The sequence below is a fragment of the Pimephales promelas genome, chromosome 14 (genome assembly GCF_988280905.1).
Source record: "Pimephales promelas chromosome 14, fPimPro1.hap1.1, whole genome shotgun sequence".
NCBI classification, from domain to species: Eukaryota; Metazoa; Chordata; class Actinopteri; order Cypriniformes; family Leuciscidae; genus Pimephales; species Pimephales promelas.
Genome location: NC_142782.1, coordinates 29,875,584 through 29,900,142, shown reverse-complemented (window position 1 = coordinate 29,900,142; position 24,559 = coordinate 29,875,584). Strand labels below are relative to the sequence as shown.

At 35.8% G+C, this 24,559-nt stretch overlaps 1 protein-coding gene across 2 annotated transcripts; it reads right to left on the bottom strand.

The window, feature by feature from the left end:
• Positions 1-166: 166 nt before the first annotated feature.
• Positions 167-23,818, bottom strand: dennd2c (DENN domain containing 2C). Of its 2 annotated transcripts, none has more exons than XM_039665220.2 (19): positions 23,429-23,818; positions 20,378-21,418; positions 17,756-17,880; positions 16,012-16,124; positions 14,915-15,076; positions 9,374-9,446; positions 9,247-9,291; positions 8,950-9,137; positions 8,573-8,682; positions 8,420-8,489; positions 7,849-7,926; positions 7,615-7,755; positions 6,489-6,637; positions 6,218-6,395; positions 4,339-4,380; positions 2,981-3,089; positions 1,159-1,401; positions 979-1,065; positions 167-885 (listed from the first exon to the last, which is right to left on the bottom strand). In XM_039665220.2, exons 2-19 carry the CDS (start codon positions 21,241-21,243, stop codon positions 854-856), a joined length of 2,811 nt encoding a protein of 936 aa, XP_039521154.1. In that variant the 5' UTR covers positions 21,244-21,418; positions 23,429-23,818; the 3' UTR covers positions 167-853. The 2 variants fall into 2 exon arrangements, with proteins under 2 accessions (XP_039521154.1, XP_039521164.1); XM_039665230.2 differs by having other exon boundaries at positions 23,433-23,818.
• Positions 23,819-24,559: the final 741 nt, after the last annotated feature.

Genomic DNA, 24,559 nt, shown 5'->3' with positions numbered 1-24,559 from the left:
ATCATTAAAGAAGAAAATTTCAAATGGCACTTAGAGGCTTTTGCATCTGAACTCTTCATATTTTAAACCAACGGATTCTTGATTTTCTCATTCGCTGGACATTCATTCAAATTTCTAATTCCCCCAACAAGATCACATGGTTTGATTCACACTGCCTGCCCACCTCTGCATCTAAAAGATGTTTTTATTTCCAAATGTTACAAAAAGTCTAGTTTATCTAAAAAAAAAAAAAAAAAACTGTACAAAATGTAAAAGCCTCTGATAAAATGACACATCTGTATTGATATTTTGCAAAAAGCAAATGTGGCCAAAACATAAATGTTTGACATTTCTGTACATATGAGGAATCATAAATTAATTATTAAAGGGGAATATCCTTCATCATATTTTCTTTTAAGCTAAATTTCCAATTGGAAGAGGTTTAAGCTTAAAACTTAATCTTACCTTATTGTCTGGCTGGCTTAATAAAAAATACATTAAAGACAAAATCAAGTAAGACATCTGAAATGGACATTAACCCAAACCTTGTTTATCATGCATTCATAGTCAGTTTTTTCCTTATCTATCAAAATGACAATAACACGAGAGGCTCCTCCCTTTCCTCTTTGTTCTAATTCAGTTGCCTTTGTTCCTTGTGCTTATAAACTCATTTCCAGTCTTTTCCTCTTATGTGATAGGGCGGCAAATCTCAGAATTTTCAGAGCAGAACAAGCTGATTGCAGTCTTGACCTCATCCCCACCCTCGAGTGTTCGCTACGGGAGAGGAACTGACATGCCGGTTGAGTCATCACATGCTTTTGAAGAAGAAGAAAAAAAGATGTGGCCCCTCATACTTGGCGTCTGACACCGTTCTCTATTTCTTCTGCAGAAATTTCATTTTATTCCCTGCAAACAAACATTTTTGTGAGTGAAAAAAAAAGTTGACAAGTAAATAACTTTTTATTCAAGACAAATGGAAAAGCGAAAAAAAAGATTTACCAAGCCCCTTGAGAAATTTATTGACTCCACTGGGTTCAGGTTCAGGATATGAATCCAAATAATCTGCAGCTCTCACTTCAAACAACCCTGTTAAACGACAACGACATATTCCTCTCAATACTCAAAGGAACAGGTCATCCAAAAAATGACAACTTTAACCAGGAATATTCCTTCTCTCACCTTTAACACCTCCCTTTCTGAGCTCTCGGTCATGAATGAAACCTGCGAACATCTGCGTGTCCATGAAGAGCTGAAGAAACTGCCGCACTCCTCGGGAAGGATGAGATTTCCTGAAAGCGTCTCTCTGCAGCTCTCGGGTCCCACCGGGTCCTACGTCGCTCATATTGAGAGAATAATGTCCGACCAGCTCAACAAAGAACCACACGAACGCCTCTGACACCAAAGTGCTCAGGTCTGACTTCTCTGTTGGGAAAATAAAACTGCAATGTGACACTGATCATCCACAGCGTAATCTATTTAGCCCTTTTCAATGTTTTTCAAGTTTTCATGCTTGAATATTAAAAAAAAAACATTAATTTTCACATATTTTACAATGTTGCAGCACCTCTCTTCCCAGTCTGTTTTTAAAAAAGCATCATGAGATAAGTTTATTAGTAGCAATGATTCTACAATGGGAAACGCAGCCCTGTTTAGTTTGACTCTATGAAGCCCTTCCTTCCGTAAAGTGCAATGTGCTCTGATTGGTCGGCTGGACCAGTGTGTTGTGATTGGTCAACCTCTTCCAGCACGACTTACCATAACTATGAGGCTGTGTATGAAATCTCCCACTACTCACTTTATAGTGGACTATATAGTGAGCTCACCATTTTGTAGTGCTGTCTGAATGTATAGTGATGATTATTATACCCTATATAGTCCACTCAATGTATCCCAGAATCCATTTTGAAAAGTAGTGTACAACCGATGGTCACTACCCCAAGCCCTACATACCATGAAGCATTGCGCTGATCGTAAAAATGGCGGACGGACAAGGGGAGCAGTGCAACAATACAAATTTGTCATACAAATGAAAGTTGTTATATGTTTAATCTATGATATGTAGTAGTTTTACAATTTTGTCAGACATGTATAAATTGTTTTAAATAGCGCGACAGCAATGACGATCGAGTAGTGTCCGAAAGTGGTGTTTCTATTATGCTGGTGAGCTCACTATATAGTGCTCTATTCCCTACTCCCTACATAGGGGGTAGGGAGAAGTGGTTTGAGTGGAGATTTCGGACACAGCCTGAGTTTTTTCAGCCTCTGCCTTGGATGGGAATTATTTAAATGAAGAATATTGTGACGTACGTTTCTAGAAGAAAACTCAAGACTACAATCAAGGCGTTTAAGGAAGTTCAGAAACAGTCCTTCCTTTTACTGATATAGATAATAACTCTGTTTGGAGTGACTTTGTGTTTTGTAACTTAGCAGATGATTTCCATGGTAAAACAGCAACATTACACACTAAATGTAATGCCTTTAAACAGGCACTTGAAGAGCCCATAAAATCCGATTTTTGAGGCATTTAGCCCATCTCTATTAGCTTTAAGGCCATATTGCCCTTCTAGGAAAACATAATACAATTTTGAAAAAACTTCAATCAAATGCTCTCTAGAATGAGAATGTCAAAACTGAGACCTAAATCTTCCTGGTTTATGAGGAAATTTGTCAATACAGGAAAGAAAACTGTGCTCATCAAGCCATTGCATTGATCCTTTAATATTTAGTATAACAAGCAAGTGACATTTACCATCGGGCCAGATTAACAAAACATACATCTGAACTGATACTTGTCGGCATGTTCCTGACCTCACTGGCCTTGTTTAACGGTTGGTTACTCATCACGTCATGAATGAACAGACAGACAATAGATTTCAAAATGTTAACAACTCGAAACAAGACAACAGACTAAACCTCCAATCACACAGTGAAACCAGTTTAAAACTGAACCTTGGGTTTGGCTGTGAAGGGAATAACGGCATGTGTGTGTGATGAGTCTAACCTCCTTTTCTGTCCCTTGTGTTTTGTTCTAGTATCTCCTCCCTGTTCTCCAGTATCTCCTGAAGCGCTGCCTGCAGCTTTCTAGGTAAGATACAGTCCTCATCTCCAAGCTAAGACAACAGAAGGGAGGGAAAGATGAGTGTAAGAGCAAATTTAGGAAATAAACAAATATTGATATAGAGACCGGACGGATGAGTCGCCCATGATTGCATTACACAAAACAATTAGTCAGTAATTAGAAGCTGAATAATAATGAATCAAGTATTACTGCATTATAATCTGTGTCTGATGTACATGATCATTCCAATTTGGGGGTCAGTAAGACAAACAAATTAAACAAATTAATATATTTATTCTGCAATGACGCATTAAATTGATTAAGAGTGGCAGTAAACACATTTATAATGTAAAAAAAAAAATATTTCTATTTTTAAAAACTGTACTTCTAAACTTTCTTTTCATTAAAGAGTACTGACAAATAATTATTAGTTTCCACAAAAAATATTTAGCAGCACAGCAGTTTTCAACATTGATGATAATAATAAGAAATGTTTTGTTAATTTCTTGAGTCAGAGTTTGCTATATATTTTCTCTCCTGATGTGTAATGCCCTCGTCTGTCTGGATGGGCTTAAATCCACAGGATGCTTTCCTGTCACATATCACACATTTCAACACTGAAAATAAGGAGGTTTCATTTCATTGAGTTTTAAATAACATTATTGAAGTAAATTTTACAAGAAAATAGTATTTTAGTCTTACTCCTTCAAAATTGAATTCCAATATGTTACTTGCAATTTTTTTAAAAACTATTTGTGAAATTTACTAGTAACTTTTGAGAAACGTTTTAGAAGCCGTTTATGACCTTACTCCAATAAAGGAAAACGGGTTAATGCATTTACATGACCACATGTATTGTTGGCTTATTAAGCTTAATTGGGTTAAGAACGTGCATGTAAACATGTTCACTGAAGTAATGATATTTCAGCTTTGCTATTTTAAAATATATTGAAATTGAAAACAGATTTTTTTTAAATGTAATGATATTTCACAATAATACAGTATTACCATATTTTTGATCAAATAAATGCAACCTTGGTGATCACAAGAGACTTATCTTATCTTAAGAAAAATCTTATCAACCCCAACTTATTATCAACTTCTGAATGGTAGTGTATGAGATAAAAAAAATTGAGTAAATACGGCCAAAAAGATCACTTAAAACCACCACATTTATGACTGACAATGAAGTTCAGCTACTCAGGCCCTGACTTGAGTCTCAGAGTCAGACCAAACCCTCACGAACACTTTCAAAAGGACACACCCTTGTAGTATTAAAAAACTAAAACCTGCATACACACCTGAACGACAAACTTGTCAGCACCCAAATCCACAATAAGCACCTGAAAGAATGAGACAAAATGAAAAAAAGGATGGAAGGTCAAAATGATAACAGAATGCAAGAACCCATTAGTACAAAGTTAAACGTATGTGTCTTTCAAAAACAGAAAGCATTAAAAAAATACTCCAATGCATTCAAAGTCACTAACTATATGAACCAGACAGGAACCTCAGATGGCAAGCTTGTATAATTTTCTAAAGTTCATCGGGTTCTTAAAACAAGACAAATGCAATCTTGTGTTCACTAAAATGTTTTGGAGTTATGAAGATTTTTATTTAGAACACATATTTTAGCACCTAAAATGCTAAACAAGTACTACTTTGTCACCAAGTCGAAGAGTGTACAAAAATTGGAGCATCTTATAGATATGATTTAATACTTTATACCTCTGCCAAATAGTACTTTATTGCCGGCATGGGGAATTTCGAGTTGTTAAACAACGGCAACAATTCAAGGCATGACAGTTATTAAATTAAACTCCGGCCGTGGTCATAATCAAATCAGAGCTCTACGCTGTTGTTTAGAAGCATCTTATATGGGATCCATGACACCGTCCTAAAAAATCCCCTTGTGGCAGTCTGCGTTCCAAAGGCCAGATGAGTCCAAGTACGAATGTTCATGTAAAACCTGAATGTTTTTAATCTTCTGAAGTAAAACACCCTAAAGTTCATAACCCAGTCAAATTACTGAAACTAATATGAGAAAATGGCTAAAAAATCAATGGTTTTAATGTCAACCTTGAACACAAGATCAAAAATATTTGCACATCAACACTTTTGTTCTGAAGTGTAGCCAATCATAACAGACAATTTATTATACGATCTTTACCATATAGCATAGTAAGAGAAATTATCACTAATAATGTAAAATTTTGGTGCCAAAAAACTCTAAGTCTCAAGTCATTCCATACCTGTATGAATTTATTTCTTATGATGAACACAAAAGAAGATATTTTGAAGAATGTCGGTAACCAAACAAGCCCCACTGACTTCCATAGTATTTTTTTTGTATACTACAAGTTAAAGAAGTAATTCACTTTAAAACTAAACTTTTGCTTATAATTTACTCACCCCCATGTCATCCAAGATGTCCACGTCTTTCTTTCTCCAGTCGAATAGAAATTAAGATTTTTCAATGAAAATATTCCAGGATTTTCTCCATATAATGGACTTTAATGGGAACCAAATGGTTCAAGGTCCAAATGAGAGTTTTAGTGCAGCTTCAAAGGGCTTTAAACGACACCAGACGATGAATAAGGGTCTTATCTAGGACCCTTTGAGTCATGACTCGAAAAAATATTCATTCATTTTGATAAACAAGTTCGAACAGGAGAGTCACAAACGCTCATCACAGAACAGAGCAAGGCGAGCATTTGTGCTTATAAAACTTAAACATTTTTATTTTTTTTAAAAATGACCGATCGTTTTGCTCGATAAGACCCTTATTCATCGTCTGGTGTTGTTTAAAGCCCTTTGAAGCTGCACTGAAACTCTCATTTGGACCTTGAACCGTTTGGTTCCCATTGAAGTCCATTATAAGGAAAAAATCCTGGAATGGTTTCATCAAAAACCTTAATTTCTTTTCGACTGAAGAAAGAAAGACGTGGACATCTTGGATGACATGGGGGTGAGTAAATTATCAGCAAAAGTTATTTTAAAAGTGAACTACTCCTTTAATGAGACCCTTCAACTATTTGGTTACCAACATTCTTTAAAATATCTTCTTCTGTGTTCAGCAGAAGATAGAAACTCATACAGATTTGGAATGACTTGAGGCTGAGTAAATGATGACAGAATTTTCATTTTGGGTGAACCATCCCTTTAAATATGGCAACTGACCTCCTCGATGGGCATATCCAGCACCTGAGGCAGGGATGGAGACAGCGCCCCCATTACAAAAGGAGTGGGAGAGCAGCATATGTCCAGCATGCTGACAGGGAGCACTGGTACAAACGTGTGCTGCCATGTGAAGGGATACAGTAGTGCCAAGGCAGAGTGAGCACATCGGGATAAGACACTGGACAGAGACAAAAAGAGTTAGGTTCGAATTTAATTCCAGCTGGCATTCAGAATGGTATATTTGGGTCTCAGTATGGGTAGCGGTCTGTACCTGAGTTTGTCTGCGATGAAAATCACCCTCCTCTCCAGCAGCAGAGAAGCAAAGACCTGCAGGAGTCTGGTCACACTGAGACACTGCAGCAAACTCTCAAAGTCCACGTGCTCCAAACGAGAGTCCACCGGCCTGCAAAGCGTCAGAACCTACGTATACGACAGACACACACGTGACTCTACAAATATTGTGACAAACCGGTTCCTTGACATTTAAGTGATTAAAAAGGTTTCAAATAGGCAAGAAATGATATGTAAAAGGCAACATTGTATAACAACAACAATAATAATATAAAAAAGTCTTGACTCTATATTGTTTTGCGGCAAAAAAAACAACAACATTTGAATGCGTCAAGTACCTAAAAACCCTTGTTGGAATTTGTAGAAATAATTTTTTAAATACTTTTAACTATAAATAAAACTTAATTAATTGATATAACTATTTATCAGAGTTTATTACATTTTATTAAAATAATTATATAATATTTTAAGGTATCATGTAACAAATGTGCAAACTCAAATGTATATATTTGAATGCTTGTTCCTTGATTTGTTGTCAATGGTATTAAATGTTAAAATTTATGTTAAAATGAACGTAAAAAAAATTGTATTTTGAAAATACAAAAAGTTGTTGCAAGGTCAAAAGTTCATATGGTTTATTTAAATGTGCATATGGTTAATTTGAACATTAATTTGGTTACATTGTTTAATGTTTGTGTGAAAGATTTTCATATTTTTTTTAAATAATATAATATATATATTCTTTTTTTTTTTACAAAATAATATTATAATTTGTTGCTTTTATTCTGATCAGTGGCATGTGTTTGAAATGTTATTGATACCATCATAAAAAATATTTTTTAATGATAATTCTTAACTGGTGTTTCAATTTCTTAATCTGTAAAATAAATGAATTACAAAAATAAAGGTCAAGTTCTTCTTTATAACTAGTACTAATGTCAAGAACATCACAATCATCTTTTATGCAATAAAAATAACCAAACTAAATTCAAAAGTTCAACATTTTGCAAGTTTTAAAAAAAAATCTATATTTTCTGAGAATTTTTCAGAGAAAAATCAACAAGAAGTATAAAATTCAATAAGATTTAAGTTAAACAATACCTTACCTCATTGCCAGAGCCTGGCAGGAAGCTCTTGACAGTGATGGTGCGTCCAGGAGCGGGGAAGGGAGCTTCCATGACACTGTGCATGAAAGGATGAACCAAAGCAGGAGAAATCTCTCTCCTCCTCTCTACCTCCTCCAAGATCTACTCCCAAACATTTCAGGCAGTTACATTTCAGCATCAACATTTCAATGATCAAACAGGAAATTCATATCTGGTCTCAGAAACGACCCTGACCTTAGAGAACAGATTGAAGCAGCCCAGTCTGCTGATGATGCAGTGAACTTCAGGCAGTCTCTTCCCCTTCCCACCGGGCTGCAGAACACACGGGACAATTGTCAAGGTTAGTGCATATTTACCACTGAGAATACACAATATACTCTCACTGAATACTATTTATTCACCTTCATGTTGTTCCAAACCTCCATGATGATTTATAGGGGCTTTCGCACCGGGTAGTTACAGGAACTTAGTTATAGGATTGTTCCCCAAGAACTAAATGTTCCCCTAAGGCCATTTTCCCAGTTGTATTCACAACACCAGTAGGAATTTTGAAGTGACGTGAGATGGTCGAAAGCTAATTTAGTTCCCCCAAAATGCGTTCCTAGTATTAAATTTGGTCCCAGTTACTGCAGTACGAACACACCAAAAAGTGCCATTTGTTTTAGGAACTATGAAAAGAGTCCAAAGCCCCTTATGTGAGGTTTGGAATGACATGATGAATCCGCATGTTTGGAAAAAGAATTAAGGAGACCAGGTGAGATTAGGTGTTTCTGTTGAATTAATATGACCACATTTAAAAACTAACCAGGATTTTGCGGCAGTATCCGAATAAACGACTCCCGTCCTCCCCCGTCAGGACAAAAGAAAACGTTTCACTGTGGGTGATAATCAAAAATCATCTTAGAAGTGTGAATTAGTTAGCCAACTAACATAAAACTGATTAATATCAGCATGTTACCTGGTGTGGTCCGAAGATGGACACCAGTCATGACAGTCAGGAAAACAAAACTTAGGAATTGCCCTCAATCTATCTTCGGCCTCACGAGACAGACGAGAAGACTTCTCAAACTAAATGCAAAACAAAGACAAAAAATTATATTTTATATAAATCACATATTTAATTGAATTTTTATACATTATATAATTGATATTTATTTAAACAAAATAAAATAATTATATATATATATATATATATATAATTAACATTTATTTAAAATCATAATGTAAAAAAAAATAATATATTTTATTATTTTATATAAAATACATTTTAATTGTAATATATAAAAAGGCATAAATAATATTTTAAAAATGTATTATTTAAAAAGGTCTCTTTACCTTCGTAGGGAACTGTTGTGTAATCTCAGGGATGTACGTGTTTCCAGGGGAACCTTTTCTAAGCGACACCACAACAAATTGCTGAAAAAGTTGCTGCTGTTGAAGCTGGATCAAGTCCCTCTCTAAAGTGCGGTAACCGGGACGCCTTTTTAAGGTTGATTGAACATACACTGTGCGATGGGATCGATCTACAAAAAAAAAAAAATGTAAACAGCATTGATGGGTTTATGAAAACTGCTTAACTGGTTTGACTTACAAGTTAAAGTTGAATAAACTGTGCCACTGGGAGACACTGACCTTTAGAGCTCTCCTCAGGATCACTCTCTGTTCCACTCAATTCATCTGCCATAAAACATACATGTACAAGTTAATTACAATTTTCTCTTGGTAAGCAGGTAAATATGAAATGTGCATCTTTTCTCACCTCTGGTTGCCGTCACCCATACTCGTTTCCTTCCTCTTTTGGCTTCAAAAATCTCCTGGATCCTGTTTACGAGCTACAGGAGAAACACACAAATATTAATCCCTCAGGATTTTGTTCACACAATTGCAGGTTAAATACAACTTTAGTTTTTACACTACAGTTCAAAGATTTAGGGTCAAATTTGGAAAGAAGCCTCTTATGCACAACCAAGACTGCATTTATTTGATCAAAAATACAGTTAAAAAATATTGTTACAATTTAAAATAACTGTTCTCTATTTAATATATTCATAATTTATTCCTGTGATGGCTACAGTTTTCGGTGTCACATGATCCTTTAGAAATAATCCTAATAATTATTATTAATATTAAAAACAGTTGTGCTGCTTAAAATTTTAATTAACAATTAAACAATTAAACAATTAATCGCGATTAATTGCATCCAAAATAAAAGTTTGTGTTTACATAATATATGTGGGTGCACTGTGTAAATTATTTATATATATATATATATATATATATATATATATATATATATACACACACACACATGCTTGTATATATTTATGAAATATTTTCATGTATATACTGTATATACATTTATATATAATTTATATTATATATAAATATAAATATTTATATATAAAACATATTTTTTTCTTAAATATACATTCATGTGTGTGTATTTATATATATATACAAAATAATTATACACAGTGCACCCACATATATTATGTAAACACAAACTTTTATTTTGCATGCGATTAATCGCGATAAATCATTTGACAGCCCTAATTTTAATATATGTGGAAACCAAGATACTTTTATTTTTTTATTTTGTAACATTTAGTGACACGTATTTACTGTCACTTTTGTCCAATTTAGTACATCTTTGTGAAATAAAATTATACATTTCTTAAAATAGAACAGCATTTATTTGAAATTGAAATCTTTTGCAACATTATAAATTTCCCAAAATTATAAATAAATGTCCCAAACTTTTGAACAGTGGTGTGCATTAAAAACATGAACATATAACATTGCAATCCCTACAAAATAATGTTTAAAATACGAAACAATATACAAAAGTATAACTAAGACGCTTAAACATTATCATGTGACTAGATGCGTCACAATGACCTGCGTCTACATGTGTATTTCAGACCTGTTAGTCTCTTGGTCAGCAGAACATGACATGCTAATTATGATTCATAGTCATGGAGACCACGGTGGTCTGCCCACATCCCACAGTGAGAGCAGTGAGACAGCACATGGTGGTGGCATCTGCACATGATGAGCGGAAACAGTGTGGTGGTACTTCTCCCCCAGATAAAAACATAATGCTCTCCATGTGTGGAGATGGTAAAGCCCTTTTTAAAGGGATAGTTCTAGAAAATTAGATAGAATAGAAAATTCTGTCATCAATCACTCACCCTCATGTCGTTCCAAACCCAAACCCAAATATGAAAGCTTTCTGTCCCTCCATATACAGCCTACGCAACTACCTTCAAAAAGTTCATAAAGAGATTGTAAAACTTACAAATATTAAATTTTATTAAATATATATAAATATATTAAATATTATTGTGACACGGCACATCTGTATTTCATATTTTCCTAACGTCTTGTACCTTAACATGGTATCATGTGGATGAATAATCATATGCAGATGAGGATATGCATATTTAAACTAGGCGTTGTAAGCTCCATATATGGTTATTTCAGGGAGGAGACGCACGTGCGCACAATCTTCGGCTGACTGGGATTTATAAAGGTAATTCTGCGCAGGTTCTGGCATACGAACGGTTTTATAAATCGGAATATTTTTTGGCGTACGCCACTTTTGGCTTTTGAGCGCACACTTTTACACTCTAAAAACAATGCTGGGTTGTTTTAACCCAAAATTGGGTCAAATATGGACAAACCCAAATGTTGGGTTAAAAATGTAATTAAAAAATTGCAACTTTCACTTTCAACTGTACATTTTTTAATTAAATTTTTAACCCAACATTTGGGTTTGTCCATATTTGACTCATATTTGGGTTGAAATAACCCAGCATTTTTTAGAGTGTAGTAAGGATCCTACGCACAGTTTAATAAATGAGACCCCAGATCTGATATGTTCGCTGATCAATGTTTAAAAGTGAATAAAGTCTATATTAATTCTCTTCATTGTATAAAGAGGTCGAGTCTCTTCAGAAACTTTGGACTAAACCGCTCAATTCATAAGGATTAGTTTTAGGCTTTATGAACTTTTTGAAGCGTCAAAAGTTGCGTAGCAGTCAATGGAGGGATGGAAATCGCTCAGATTTCATCAAAAAAGATCCGAAGATGAAAGAAAGTCGTACAGGTTTGGAATAACATGAGGGAGAGTAATTAATGACAGAGTTTTCATTTTTGGGTGAACTATCCCTTTAAGCACTACTCAAAGCAAGCGTCATGTGTTGCACGTCAAAGCAATGAGTTTCAAATGGAGTCACGGAAGGAGGATTTTAGGTTGCTAGGTAGCAGAATGCAAGAATAAACAGTGAACAACATGATCATGTATTTGAGCACACAACTGAAAACGTTATGACTTTGATTCATTACAGAAAGAAAAAAAGAGAGGGTTCATGAAGCTTAACTGTTTCAGTTCAAAGAAATGAATCACCATGATCACAGGAGACAGTCTAATTTCAAGGTTGTTAACAACAACCAGTCAAAGTAGGACTTTTTTTTTGAGTGACGCATGTGACATTACAAATGCAAATGTTAACAATTATAAGTTAGATTAGAAGTATACCAAACAAACATCAAATGTCAACTAAGGGTGAGAAAGTATTAAAAGTAGGGCTGTCAAATGATTAATCGCGATTAATCGCATCCAAAATAAAAGTTTGTGTTTACATAATATATGTGGGTGCACTGTGTATAATTATTTTATATATATATATATATATATATATATACACACACACACACACACACACGCATGCTTGTATATATTTAAGAAATATTTTCATGTATACTGTATAGATTTATATATCATTTATATTATATCAATTTAAATATTTTATATATATAAAATAATACTTTTTTTCTTAAATATACATGCATGTGTGTGTATTTATATATATACAAAATAATTATACTCAGTGCACCCACATATATTATGTAAACACAAACTTTTATTTTGGATGCGATTAATCGCGATTAATCGTTTGACAGCCCTAATTAAAAGTAAATAAATCAATAAAGAATGTTTAAGTGAATGAAAAATATGCTCTTTGTAAAACAAAAAGACCATTTAAAAACATTTACCCCACATCTCCACAGAAAAACTATCTGAATTGGGCCTTTCCAAAATAACAATATGGATCATACTAGCGCAAAGCTGAATATAGCTGATTACTCAGTATGATGCACAGGCACTTCATGATAATCTTCAACCTCTCAAGCTCCAAAAGGAAGTGTTTCCTGCCACCATCCATCCATCTCCTAACCACTTCCTCCCTCTCTTTCCCTCTTCTTCCTTCAAGCACCAAAGCTGACATTTCTATCTAGACTGTTTTTCATACATGTTTCATGTCTGGTTCTTTCTTCTTAGGCCACCCTTAAAAATATTCTTGTTTGCCGTAACCCGACCGACCCTGTCAATTTAGGGCCGACCCAATTTTTTATTTTTTTTCCCTTTTAGTCCGACCGACTTGCCGGTTGTAACTTGCGTTCAGACCGACCGAATTTTTTTTTTTTTTACTCTTCAAACGACTAATTCAAATTCCATAAAATGATATTTTAGTTAGTATTGTGAAAGTTGCTTATGTCTACAAACGTAGGCTACGTTCTTTCTTTTAAATAAAAACCCGTGGCGTCATAGTCATCTGATTATGTTTACACAATTGGTTTACCCGTGTCACACTGTCTATAAGGCTTATACGTTCGCTTCGTTTCATTCAGTGTTCCCGCTTGGTAAACCCGGTATTAAATGGGCTGAATATCAACCATTTCTATATATAATAACAATATTAAACAATTTGTCTGATGCAATTTTGCTATTCCCAGTCCAGAAGAGAGAGAGAGCGATCTCTCACCCGGAGCCACAGCGCGAACAACATGACAGCCCTGCTTAATGAGTGACAATGAGGACAGAACGTGGTTACCTACACTTTAGATCTGGGATATTATTCTAATTGTATTTTAGATTTCCGCTTTCAAAGATTATAAAAAGATATTTGAGATGAAACCATTACAGACGCATTCTGTCAGCGCAACTTCCTTCCCTTCACAGCGTTGCGCTGTCATTTATTCCTAAAACCCAAACGTACCGTCAGAATCAGCACGATCGGTAATTGTTGTAAAATGTAGTCTGTACTGTTGCTAAACTGCGTACGGGTTCAATCATTAAAAGAGCTATTAAAAGCACAAAAGTCTGCGCAAGAGACGCTGTTCACAAGGTGATGCGTGCTCCGAAATGCACTGCAACGGGACAAGAAAAGTAGGCTATAGCCTCATTTTGGGCTTCATGTGCGCAGCTAAACTATCAAATATACATAAAATCTAAAATGACTTGCTCTGAGATTCATTTAAACACAGTTTATGTCTTAAATGGATGTGAATAGATGGGAGGATATGGTGGTGCATCAGTCATCTGTTAGATCCGCACTCGGTCTTAAAGGGGCAGTAGTCTAATAAACATGTGACGATTGAGCCAGTAATGGGAATCAAACACAACAAAAGGCAGAGAAAAATCACTCGCAGCTCTTGAATTATTAACTTAAACTTTAATAAGCATTAATCTAACTATGATAAACCATGCAGTGTCATTTTACATTTGATTTACTAAATTCAATTTCTTTTCAGACAGCGCAACACACTTAACTGAAAAGTAGCTAATTTTAGACCTTTCTGAAATTAAAGCACTGTGTATATAGGCTCATTTGTATCTTTGTTTAATTGTATTCTTTGTTTCACCATGTGTTTGTACTTGTTTTTGCTTATATCTCATGTATTTGGGGAAAAAAAAGCCTGCACACTGCTGCATAACAAATACAGTAGATATTTATTCATTTTGTGACTGGCCTAAAAACGTAACCGGTTGTAGGTTGCAATAACACCTAGTGGTGGATGCACAGTTTGAAGACCCAGTCAGTGACGTCACAGTATGCAATTAAAAAAAAAAAAAAAAAAAAAAATTCATGATCACCATGACCAAAATTTTACTTTTTTTTTTACACTGAATCCTGGAAAAAAAAAATATAGACCTACCTACCGACCATTTTTTTAAAAAAAATTGCTGTTACTGCAAACCAAAATATTTTTAAGGATGGCCTTATATTCACAGCTATTTTTTATTTTGAGATTTGGGACACGGCAGGCTAGAGAAATGTGGTTTATGTATCAAATAATTAGAGTTTGTTTGCAGCTCCTGCTAAAGAATTGATTATGTCATGTAAAAGTGTGGTTAAAGTTCACATGCATACAATCAGATAAACAGGTGATGGCAGGCACATATTGCGCAATGTTTAATGACGTCTGAGGCACGTGTTTGTGCGTGTGGGTTTACCGGGGGTTGATGGTTTGTCTTGTATGCAGTAGCAGGTTTGGCTGCTTTAGGAGTGTTTGTAGTGAAGGTACGTGAAGGTGACGTTACGGATTCTTTGCGTTCCCGTCCCATTTTATGCAGCATGTCGTCGTTAGGTAATAGTGTGAAGGGCTTCGGTGAGAGCTGCATAAAGGTAACAGACAGTGGATTAGAAAGCAGTAAAATAACCCAACGGGTAGCCCAACTATGGGATGGTATAGCACCTTCACAACTGTGGGTTATTTTAACCCAATGCATTCGGTTAAAAGTAACCCAACAGTTAAGTTAACTATTTATTTGTATTTATTACATTAATAAATACACTTAGTTTTCAAATCAGATTATTTATTTGTATAAAACAATAAATATGTCTCCTCAATTATATATTTAAATTACAAATTAAATATTGGGGAGTCTAGAATTTAATGTAAATACATGTAATATGTATTTAACCCAACATTTTTGAAAATAACCCAACATAGTGATCCAATATGTGTAACCCAATGGTTGGGTTAAAAAACAACCCAACATTTTTAACTGTGCAGTGGCCTTTATGTAAAATTTCTTCTTCTTATTGAAATAAATAGTGGGAATAAATGCCAGCAAGGTTGAAAATAGGCAATAGGGGTTTTCCATTTAAATTATAGATAGCTTACAGTCTGTCTATAAGCTATTTTATGCCCACCAAGGCTGTATTTATTTGTTTGAATACATTTTAAAATCTACACTCTTAAGCAATGCTGGGTTGTTTTAACCCTAATTTGGGTCTAATATTGGCAAACCCAAATGTTGGGTTAAAAATTTAAAATCTTCAACTTTCACTTTCAACTGTAATTTTTTTAATTACATTTTTAACCCAACATTTGGGTTTGTCCATATTTGACCCAAATTTGGGAAGAAACAACCCAGCATTTTTTAGAGTGTAATTTATTACTGTGATGCAAAACTAATTTTTCAACATCACTGCAGTCTTCAGTGTCACATGACTCTTCAGAAATCATTCTAATATGCGGATTTGCAGCTAAACATTTTATGTGGAAACTGATAAAAAAAAATTCTGTATTTAAAATGACAGTCACCTTGAGATGTGGGCTCTCTCTATGTCCAACTGTGTAGTTTCGTGGCCGTCTTATAGGTAAACACGTGGAAGAAAGCTTGATGTCTTCATATGGGTTCTCTTTTGGCATATCCGCTGTAAAAGATTGGTTGAAACAACACAGTGACACTTTATTTTAATGGTCTACTTTAGACATTGATTCTACTAACTATAAGCAACTTTGTAACTAAATGTCAACTAGCAGTCATTAGAGTACTAGCAGACTGTCTGCTTAATATCTGCTGAAACTTTATTTTGATGTTCCCCCAACAGACATTCTATTGAACTTTACAACTACATGTCAACTTACTCTAGTAACCCAGACCCTAACCTAAAGGTGATGATACACAGGGCAACTTTTTGAGCAATGTTGCTGGGCATTGTGGCCGTCAACAGGCAACCAGATGAAAGACAGGGCCCACGACCGATCTAAATTATCCAGATAGAAATGTATGGCCCATTTCCATTGGGAAAGTGGCCAAGAAACAATCGTTCGGCAAGATTGCCCAGCATCATTGCTCAAAAAGTTGCTCCGTGTATTATCACCTTAACAGTCTACTAATAGGCTACTACAGTCAACTAATCCACTAATGAGAGTTAGTTGACATGTAGTTGCAAAGATACATATAGTTAGGATAGAGTTTAAAGTGGACCATCGAAATAAAGTCTAACCACCAAAGACATTACTATTATAATTTAAAAAAATTCACAAAAATTTTGTTCTCTACGCTGGCTCCAATGCAATTAGGAATGTGCCAAACATGTTTTTAAAGTCAACTAGTCGGTGGGTTGTCTGTCTTAAGGAAGCCCTCTATAATTAGGCTTGTTTCTTTGGGTGTTTACAATACATAAGATGCATTCTTGCAGTCAAAGGCAACTGAATGGTCTAATGCAGCTCTCTGGGATACAAAAGACCACTGACTGAGTACGGCTGAAGTGGTGATGCTTTCAAGGAAATTAATTTAAGCTGCAACAGTTTTGAGAGAGTTTTCACCAATAAAATAGAACATTACCAATATCACTACCATTTTATAGTTTAGGGTCAATACGGTTTTTTTTTTTTACTGAAATAAGTATTTTATGCTCAACAATGCTGCATTTATTTGATCAAAAATACAGTGACAACAGTTATATATTGAAAAATGATTACAATAGGCTATATGCACGCATAATTTCCACATTTGACACAAGGATGCTCTTCAGTTTCCGGTTAGGGAGATTTAAAGCGCAGGAAAGCCGAGGAAAACGGGATTATGGCAAAAATTCTTCAAAATTTTGATTTCATTTTATATATAGTTATGTTTTTTTAATATAATAAACAAAGAAGCATAAATAAAATGAGGGGTGTCTGTTTTGTCTATTTTTGTGATTAACGTTTCTTTAGTATAGCCATAGAGTATAGAAGTCAATATAAAGTCTCGTATAGCGTTGGACTATACGATCGGTGGAAGTACTCCAGCATTAGACCTTCACAGGAAATACATCATGTGTCACCGTGCATAGAGCCCATTGAATGTAATTGTTATACATAATTCTATACCTTTTAAAACGTATTTTTATTCCAGTGATGCAAAGCTGAAAACAAGTTAATTTTTTTTTCTTTTAAAATAGTGTATGAGAAAAAAGTCTTTATCAAGATTTTCAATTCATGCAGACATACTTTTTCTCGTACTTCACAGTAATATCTGATCAATGACATGTGTCTTGGGAGTCTCAGAATCACTCACAGATGATGTCCTCATAGATGCTGTCTTCAGACAGGGCGTGGAAAAGACCCGACCGGCGGGCCTCCTTCACTCTAGAGGCCTGTTGGGCTGACAGCCGTACCACATCCTCAAACTCAAACGACTTCCTGTGGAGAAGAGGATCAAGATAGGAACAGTCCCTGTATTGTGATCTAACAACAGGTTTGGGGTATGTCATAAAGGGTAATCATTAATCCAAAAAGGAATGCACTAGAATGCATAACAGTTCAAGCAGACATGATATAGATTATGGCTTGAACAGACTCCGGGTTCCAAATGATCAAGCATAAAAACAATTAGAGGAAGGAGTAAACACAACAGTGTGACCATAGGAGTGTTCAGAAAGCCCTTGCGTGACCACTGTAGTCTTTTCTGAAACAGAAGTAGGCCAAATGTGGACAATGGGCTGCGATTCTGCCAAAGCACAGCTGACATCACAGCTGGGGACGAGGCCAGACAGCTAAATTATCACCCACTCACAGTTAAACTCTCCTCACTCTACTCTGCCTTAAAGCTGTCCAACTCAAAGTATGAAATAAACAATTACAAGAAGTAGAATTTTACATTTTCTTTAGAAGTGTTGTAAGTGGTTACAATGTCATTGCTATGCAATTGCTAATGTGTTCTGAAAATGGTTTCAAACGCTGTGTCCAAATTCGCATTTTATCTGTTCTAAATGGTATTCAAAAATAAAATAAGTGTGTTCCAAATAGTGTAGTAATAGTAATACGACACCCAGATGGTCTACTTTTTCCGTTTAGATTCAAATAGAACTACAAACACACACTTAAAAAAGTGTTAAAAACTACAAACATGGTGGATGTGCAAGTCTGACAGTTATGTGAAGAGGATTAGATAAAGGGGTTTATTGTTTATAGTGATTAATAATCAGTATCTAATTGGATGAAAATATGAAGAGTTCAGATGCAAAAGCCTCTAAGTGCCATTTGAAATTTTCTTCTAGAAAGATAATTTTTATCAAGCTTGTATATTTAACCTCAGTGATTTCACTTAAATGGCAATGATAATTACCTGTTAATTGTTATTTAAGTGAAATTACTGAACTTAAATATACAAGTTTGATAAAAATAATCATTAAAGAAGAAAATTTCAAATGGCACTTAGAGGCTTTTGCATCTGAACTCTTCATATATTTATTCAATGTTATACATACACATTATATTTCATATGCAACATTATTGTGAACTTTTGTAATGATACATTTTAATTGGGATGCAGCAAAAGCCTTTATAAATGGTGCACTCATATTACTATGGATGGGAGAAAGTGCATTGGGCAATAAGGTAAAGCAAGTCCACCATCTAAATAAAAGAGCCAGTCATAAGTTTACTGCAGCTGCCTTCAGATGCAACTACAGTAGATACTCCAGTTGCAATTGTTCTGAGACTCATGCGCATTAGCTGGTCCAGTCAGAAATAGATTGTTTAATGCTATTTGAGCGTAAGAAACAACATTTTTATGACAGTTCATGTCAGATTTTAACGTCGTTTATTTAAATGTGCGTATTGCAAGCGTTTTTTGAGAACGCTTGCAATATTTTCTTGAAAGGGACTTTGGTGGTTTTTAACATGTTGCTATGTGGTTGCTTCGTGTCCCAAGCCCTCTTACTTCACCCAAAAATTACTATTCTGCCATAATTTACACACCTGAACTGTCTCTTTAAGTCTCTATGGTATTTTGGCAAGGGACCTTCAATGTAAATCTATTTGATTATTTTTATCTGATTACTTGATTACTGAAACAGCACACCTATCTCAACATTCCACGCGATTTGAACTATCAATCAAGCTGAGGCATGTCAGTATTACAACGTTTGGGCCAACACCTATTGTTCGTTAGGATATATCATTCGCGACCAGGTTTAACAGGTTTTGATAACCAACCAAACGCTATTTATAAAGAGTTATCGACCTGTTTTGAACAATATAATTACATAAGGGGGTTATTCAATCATCTAGTTTCTGGCATTTTTTTATTTTTTATTAACCCAATTATTTAACGAATCGTTGGATGGAATGACAGCAAATTCTGTCCAAACACCAAAACTCAAATATGATTATTCAATTAGACTTTGTTTGGAATTAGAATTGAAAGAGTGGGCCACTGCAATAGTGGAAACTGCATCATATGAATCAATGCTCAGTTAAAATAAATAGTGTTACGAGACTTTTGGGTGAGTTCTGGCTGTACATAATGATTTTGATCTTATACTTTTTCTGTATTTCATTTTTGTCACCCTCCCTTCCTCTTCTTTATACTTTACGTACAATGCAAAATACTGTGACTAGGAACTTGTAAGCTCATACTTTGTTGTATAACATGCCTGCAAGTAACCTTCCAAAAAAACAAAACCATAAAAGCATCAATAAAAAAAACTGTTAGGAGTTAAAACCTATTCTTTTTACCAATTCTGATTACCAAAATAAATTAAATGCAACATATGACAAGATATATTCATGAATAAGAATTTGAGTTTAAAGTACTTTCAATTGTTGCGTGCTGCACATAAAAAAACTTCATTTCCTTTTTTTATGTTTGGGATTAACTGTGTAATGTGATCCGCACTGCTAGAAAAATATTCACCTGTTCTTTCTGTTTCTGGAAAACCCATTGAAAGTGTTGACTGGACAAGGAGGAGGTGGACAGCTGGGTGGCTTTAATACGATGTCATGCTTCCGGACTTGATCCGATTTACCGACGGATGGAATCTGGTTCTCCAATTGAATCCGTTGGCCGGGCGGACTGCTCGCACCCTTGTATTGGAATGTGCGCTGTGGTTTAGGTGGGGGGGAAGAAGGTCCCATTTCACCAAGACACTTAGTCACCATTGAGGAATCTTTCTCTCTCTCCCAGAAAGATTCATCTCCCTCCAGTTGTTTCCAGAAACCCCTGGAGGTGTAAAAGTTCCCTGGAGGCAGCAACGCCTCTGGATCATCTACACACTGAGGTAGAGATGCAATTTCAGCATCTGGGAAATGGTTTGACTTAAAATTACTGCTTTTAACATTCAGTTTCGTCACTTGGACTTGGGTTACAGTGCTTAAAGACTTAGTTGCAGGAGTTGATGTTACAAATTTATCCAAATGCGTGTGATTTCTTGGGAAATGTGACTTGATTTCACCTGTAACCGGTCTTAAAGTCGTATGGTTTTCTCTGAAATCCAAACCCAGGCTTTTTGATACAGTCACTTTGTTACGACCTCCTTCATTGCAGTCAAGTCCATTTCCAAGAAGGTCCCCCGAAAGCCTACGAGACGCAAAAGTCCGCTGGGTCTGAACTTTTCCACTCCGGACGTCCTCCTGGTGGCTGAGTCCCTCCCATTGGGAGATTTTCTGCTTGATGTTGACGCCAGGCTCTCGCGAGAGTGTTGTTGTCGCAGTCTTCCCTCCTGGTCCTCCTGTGGTGACATTCTCCCCTCTTTTTCTATGGTCCACTCTAGGAGCCAGCATGACGACGAGGATGCCGTCACAATGCAGGGCCGTCTGGCATTGCAACAGCAAGCCTATCAAGGAAGAACCACTTCCTTTGCGGTGCAAAAAAGTTAATAAAGTTCACAGAAGAACCTCTTTCCTGTAGGACAGCTATGTCTTCAGTTCCTCTGCCATTCTTCCTTCACTTAAGAGACTGCAAATGGGGAGAAAAAAAACACAAGTGGGTTCAACTGACAAGCACATTTTGCAAACACAAAAGGTGAAGGTCTCTGCATGCTGCATAAATGCAGGAAACCAAAGATAGTCACTGTCAACGTCAGCAATGAAACCAAAAATAAAAACCCCAACAAAGAGGTGACTGACAACGACAGGAACATGGGAGAAGACAAAGCATTGTAGAGGCCTCTATCCCCAGGAACACCCACCACCCCCACTCCCACCCTCTCCAGCTGGGCTCGTCCAAAGCACTGCCATGCATTAACACACTTGAGCATAATGCAATTCAATTTCACTCCTCTCCAAAAGCTTCTTTCAGCCATGGCACGAAAAGGACAGGCATTCCAAGTATTTCCACATCCATGTGCACATAATAGAAGGGGCTTCTTTGTGGTATAAGAACGAGTGGTCAACACGTCAATGAGGAAAAAATGCACAATTTCATGCAAGCTGGTGTCTATGCACCAAGTTGACAATAAAAAGAGGCCACTTGAAATTCCTCTTTCCTGCATCTACTGTAGCCGGGATGGATCTGGCAGCTTTAACACAAGCCCTCATCTGCGGCCAAAGTGTTTTGGACACGTTGCACATTACGCTGAGAGTGAGGACCTGCTGAAATTCCTTGGCACTGGGATTGAACGACATAATAATTTGGTATATCGACCACATTTGATCAGCAGGGCCCAAAAATGATGCCTTTTTTCTGGATGACCTACATCTAACGTACAAACTGGAATCTCTCCATGATTCGAGCCAGATCCCATCCCCCTTTAGAGGATCATCACATCTACTGACCCACTTGTGTCTGCGAGCGTGTGCAGGAAGGCCCGTGTTTCCTGATTCACAGGAAGATCGGATCAGCAGAATGTCCTTAACGATGGTTTTACAAATTTAATATGGTGTAGTATTTCCATGCTATTTTTTTTTTTTTGTGACTCAAGAGGTCTGGTATGAAACATAACCCACCAATGTTCACAGACGCATAGTCTGAAATGGTGCAGATGGTCTGTGTAGGTTTAGACGGGCTAGATTAACAGTTAATTACAACTTGCGGAGTCTCCAATCATCCTGACTTAAAACTTCCCGACTGCATGTGATGGGGATCTTCTCATGACAATCCCAGCACCAAACCCACAACCTGAGAAGCAGAATAAATCCACTGTCTCTTGTTTTCCAAGCCACCTGCTTCCAGATATGGCACCGCACGCCAACGAAGCTCCGCATTTGGGGTTTGGTGATCAAAAGAGTCATCAACAACCGCAGACATACACAAAACACCCCTACAATGCCAACATCAACCAGACACTAGTATTACCCCAGCCCTCAAATGGTAGGCAATCAAGACGTAAATAAACTATAATATTACTTTTGACAGGTGATCCAACCACCCCAGGTGCATGTGCATGAGGGGACATGCTTTTGGGTGCGGTTGAATAAGCAAGCGAGTTCATTGGCAAAATTAAACATCGTCATGTCTATAAGACATGAAAGAAAGCGTTTTGTCAAAAACTGCCCAACTCATTGAGTTATTGAAGTTAACAAATAATTAAACTATGGTGTCAATAGACATTTCACCTAAGCTAAAAGAGAAAAGCAGAAGATTTCGACTTTGTCCAACATGAATACATTAATTTTTGATTAGCATATATTTACGTGAAAGGTAGACTTCGGCATACATGTAAATAAAAGGTGTCTAGAAGAAGGCCTACATTTAAGTAATCAATTAAACAAAGGAAGAAAAAAAGAGTTTATTATTTAAAAAAATCAGGTACGAAAAGTATAAAATACAAGAATAAAATAAATGTAAAAAAATACATGAATGAAAGTTTAAAATTAAATAAATTAAATTAAAACAATAAAGTTTTTAAAAATTGTATTAAATTTAATATAATTAAACAAATAAGTTAGCCTAAATAAAATTCAGCGACCCAGAGCTCTTTCTTGTCAGCCAGTTCAGATCTTTTGTTATGAAGAAACATTAACTTACTTACGCAAACTTGTCCGCGCAACACATATGTTCGACTGAGAAATAAATAATCGAAATAAAGTTCTCATGAGAGCTCATTTCGAGTAAATACTGAGTCTGTAACTCTGTTGTGGAGCCGAAGTCTTCATATTTCACGGCTGGTTAGCCAGTCGGCTAAAAACTTCCTCGAGAAAAACTTTGTATCCATTCACTTTCACCGCGAGTAAACAACGGGTCACAACGTTTTTGTAATTCCTGGCAAAGGTGTAATGCCTGGTGTTGTTTATATTCCAGATAGAAACTGTTATCGGAGTTCCTTAAAGAGTGGATGGACGTGTTCGAGTAATCCAGCTCCTCCTGTGCTGCCAGTTCCCCATCTGAGCTTCGGTTCCTCTGAGTTGATGAATCAGCTCACGAACTAGTGCTGCAATAAAAGTGTCTTCATTAAATGACCAATGTGCCTTCCTGTTTACTAACGTTAGTTCGATCGGAAATCATACTTTGTTTGATTCTATTGTTGTAACTTCTTAGTAACTTAAGGGACATATATTTTACAAACACAAGTGCTGGTGTTAAAATGCATTGGCAACATTTTTTTCGCGAACAGTTTTGCAATGAAGGATTGAACAATTGATTATTATGAATTATGCATAAGAAGAGAAAATATGACATTGTATTTTAATAAATTGTGTGATTTTAAATAATAATAATTTAATTAATAATATTACGGACTAATTAGGCTATAATATAGCTCATTAAATTTCATAATACACATTATGAAGGCACGCTAAAACAACAACATTTAAATTAATTTCAAAAATCTTTCCATACAGAGAAGGTCTCAAACTGCCCCCTGAACACCAAAATGCTGTTCCTGTTCCTATTGTGCACTAATGATGGCTTGCAAATGGCAAATTTGGCACTTGCTATTATGTCAGGTTCCTATGTCCAAATGACATTTGAGAGCTACAGAGGGGGAGGAGAAGGTGAATTGTTGCTTTTGTATGACATGAGAAGACTCTGAATACAGTACACGGGTATTGCTTTTATAGAAGTTGGTGGTTTTGATGTCTTTTTTAGGCTTGGCAGTCTTTGGTCTCAATGTATTGAAAATGGGCCATGCATGACCATCTGTATAACATTTTTTGTGTG

Excerpts from the sequence above, each read along its gene's own strand:
- dennd2c (XM_039665220.2), bottom strand. The coding sequence starts at position 21,243 with ATGCTGGCTCCTAGAGTGGACCATAGAAAAAGAGGGGAGAATGTCACC. Across the intron at positions 8,683-8,949 it reads CACAACAGTTCCCTACGAAG|TTTGAGAAGTCTTCTCGTCT; the intron begins GTAAAGAGACCT and ends TTTTGCATTTAG. Across the intron at positions 8,490-8,572 it reads CCATCTTCGGACCACACCAG|TGAAACGTTTTCTTTTGTCC; the intron begins GTAACATGCTGA and ends TATCACCCACAG.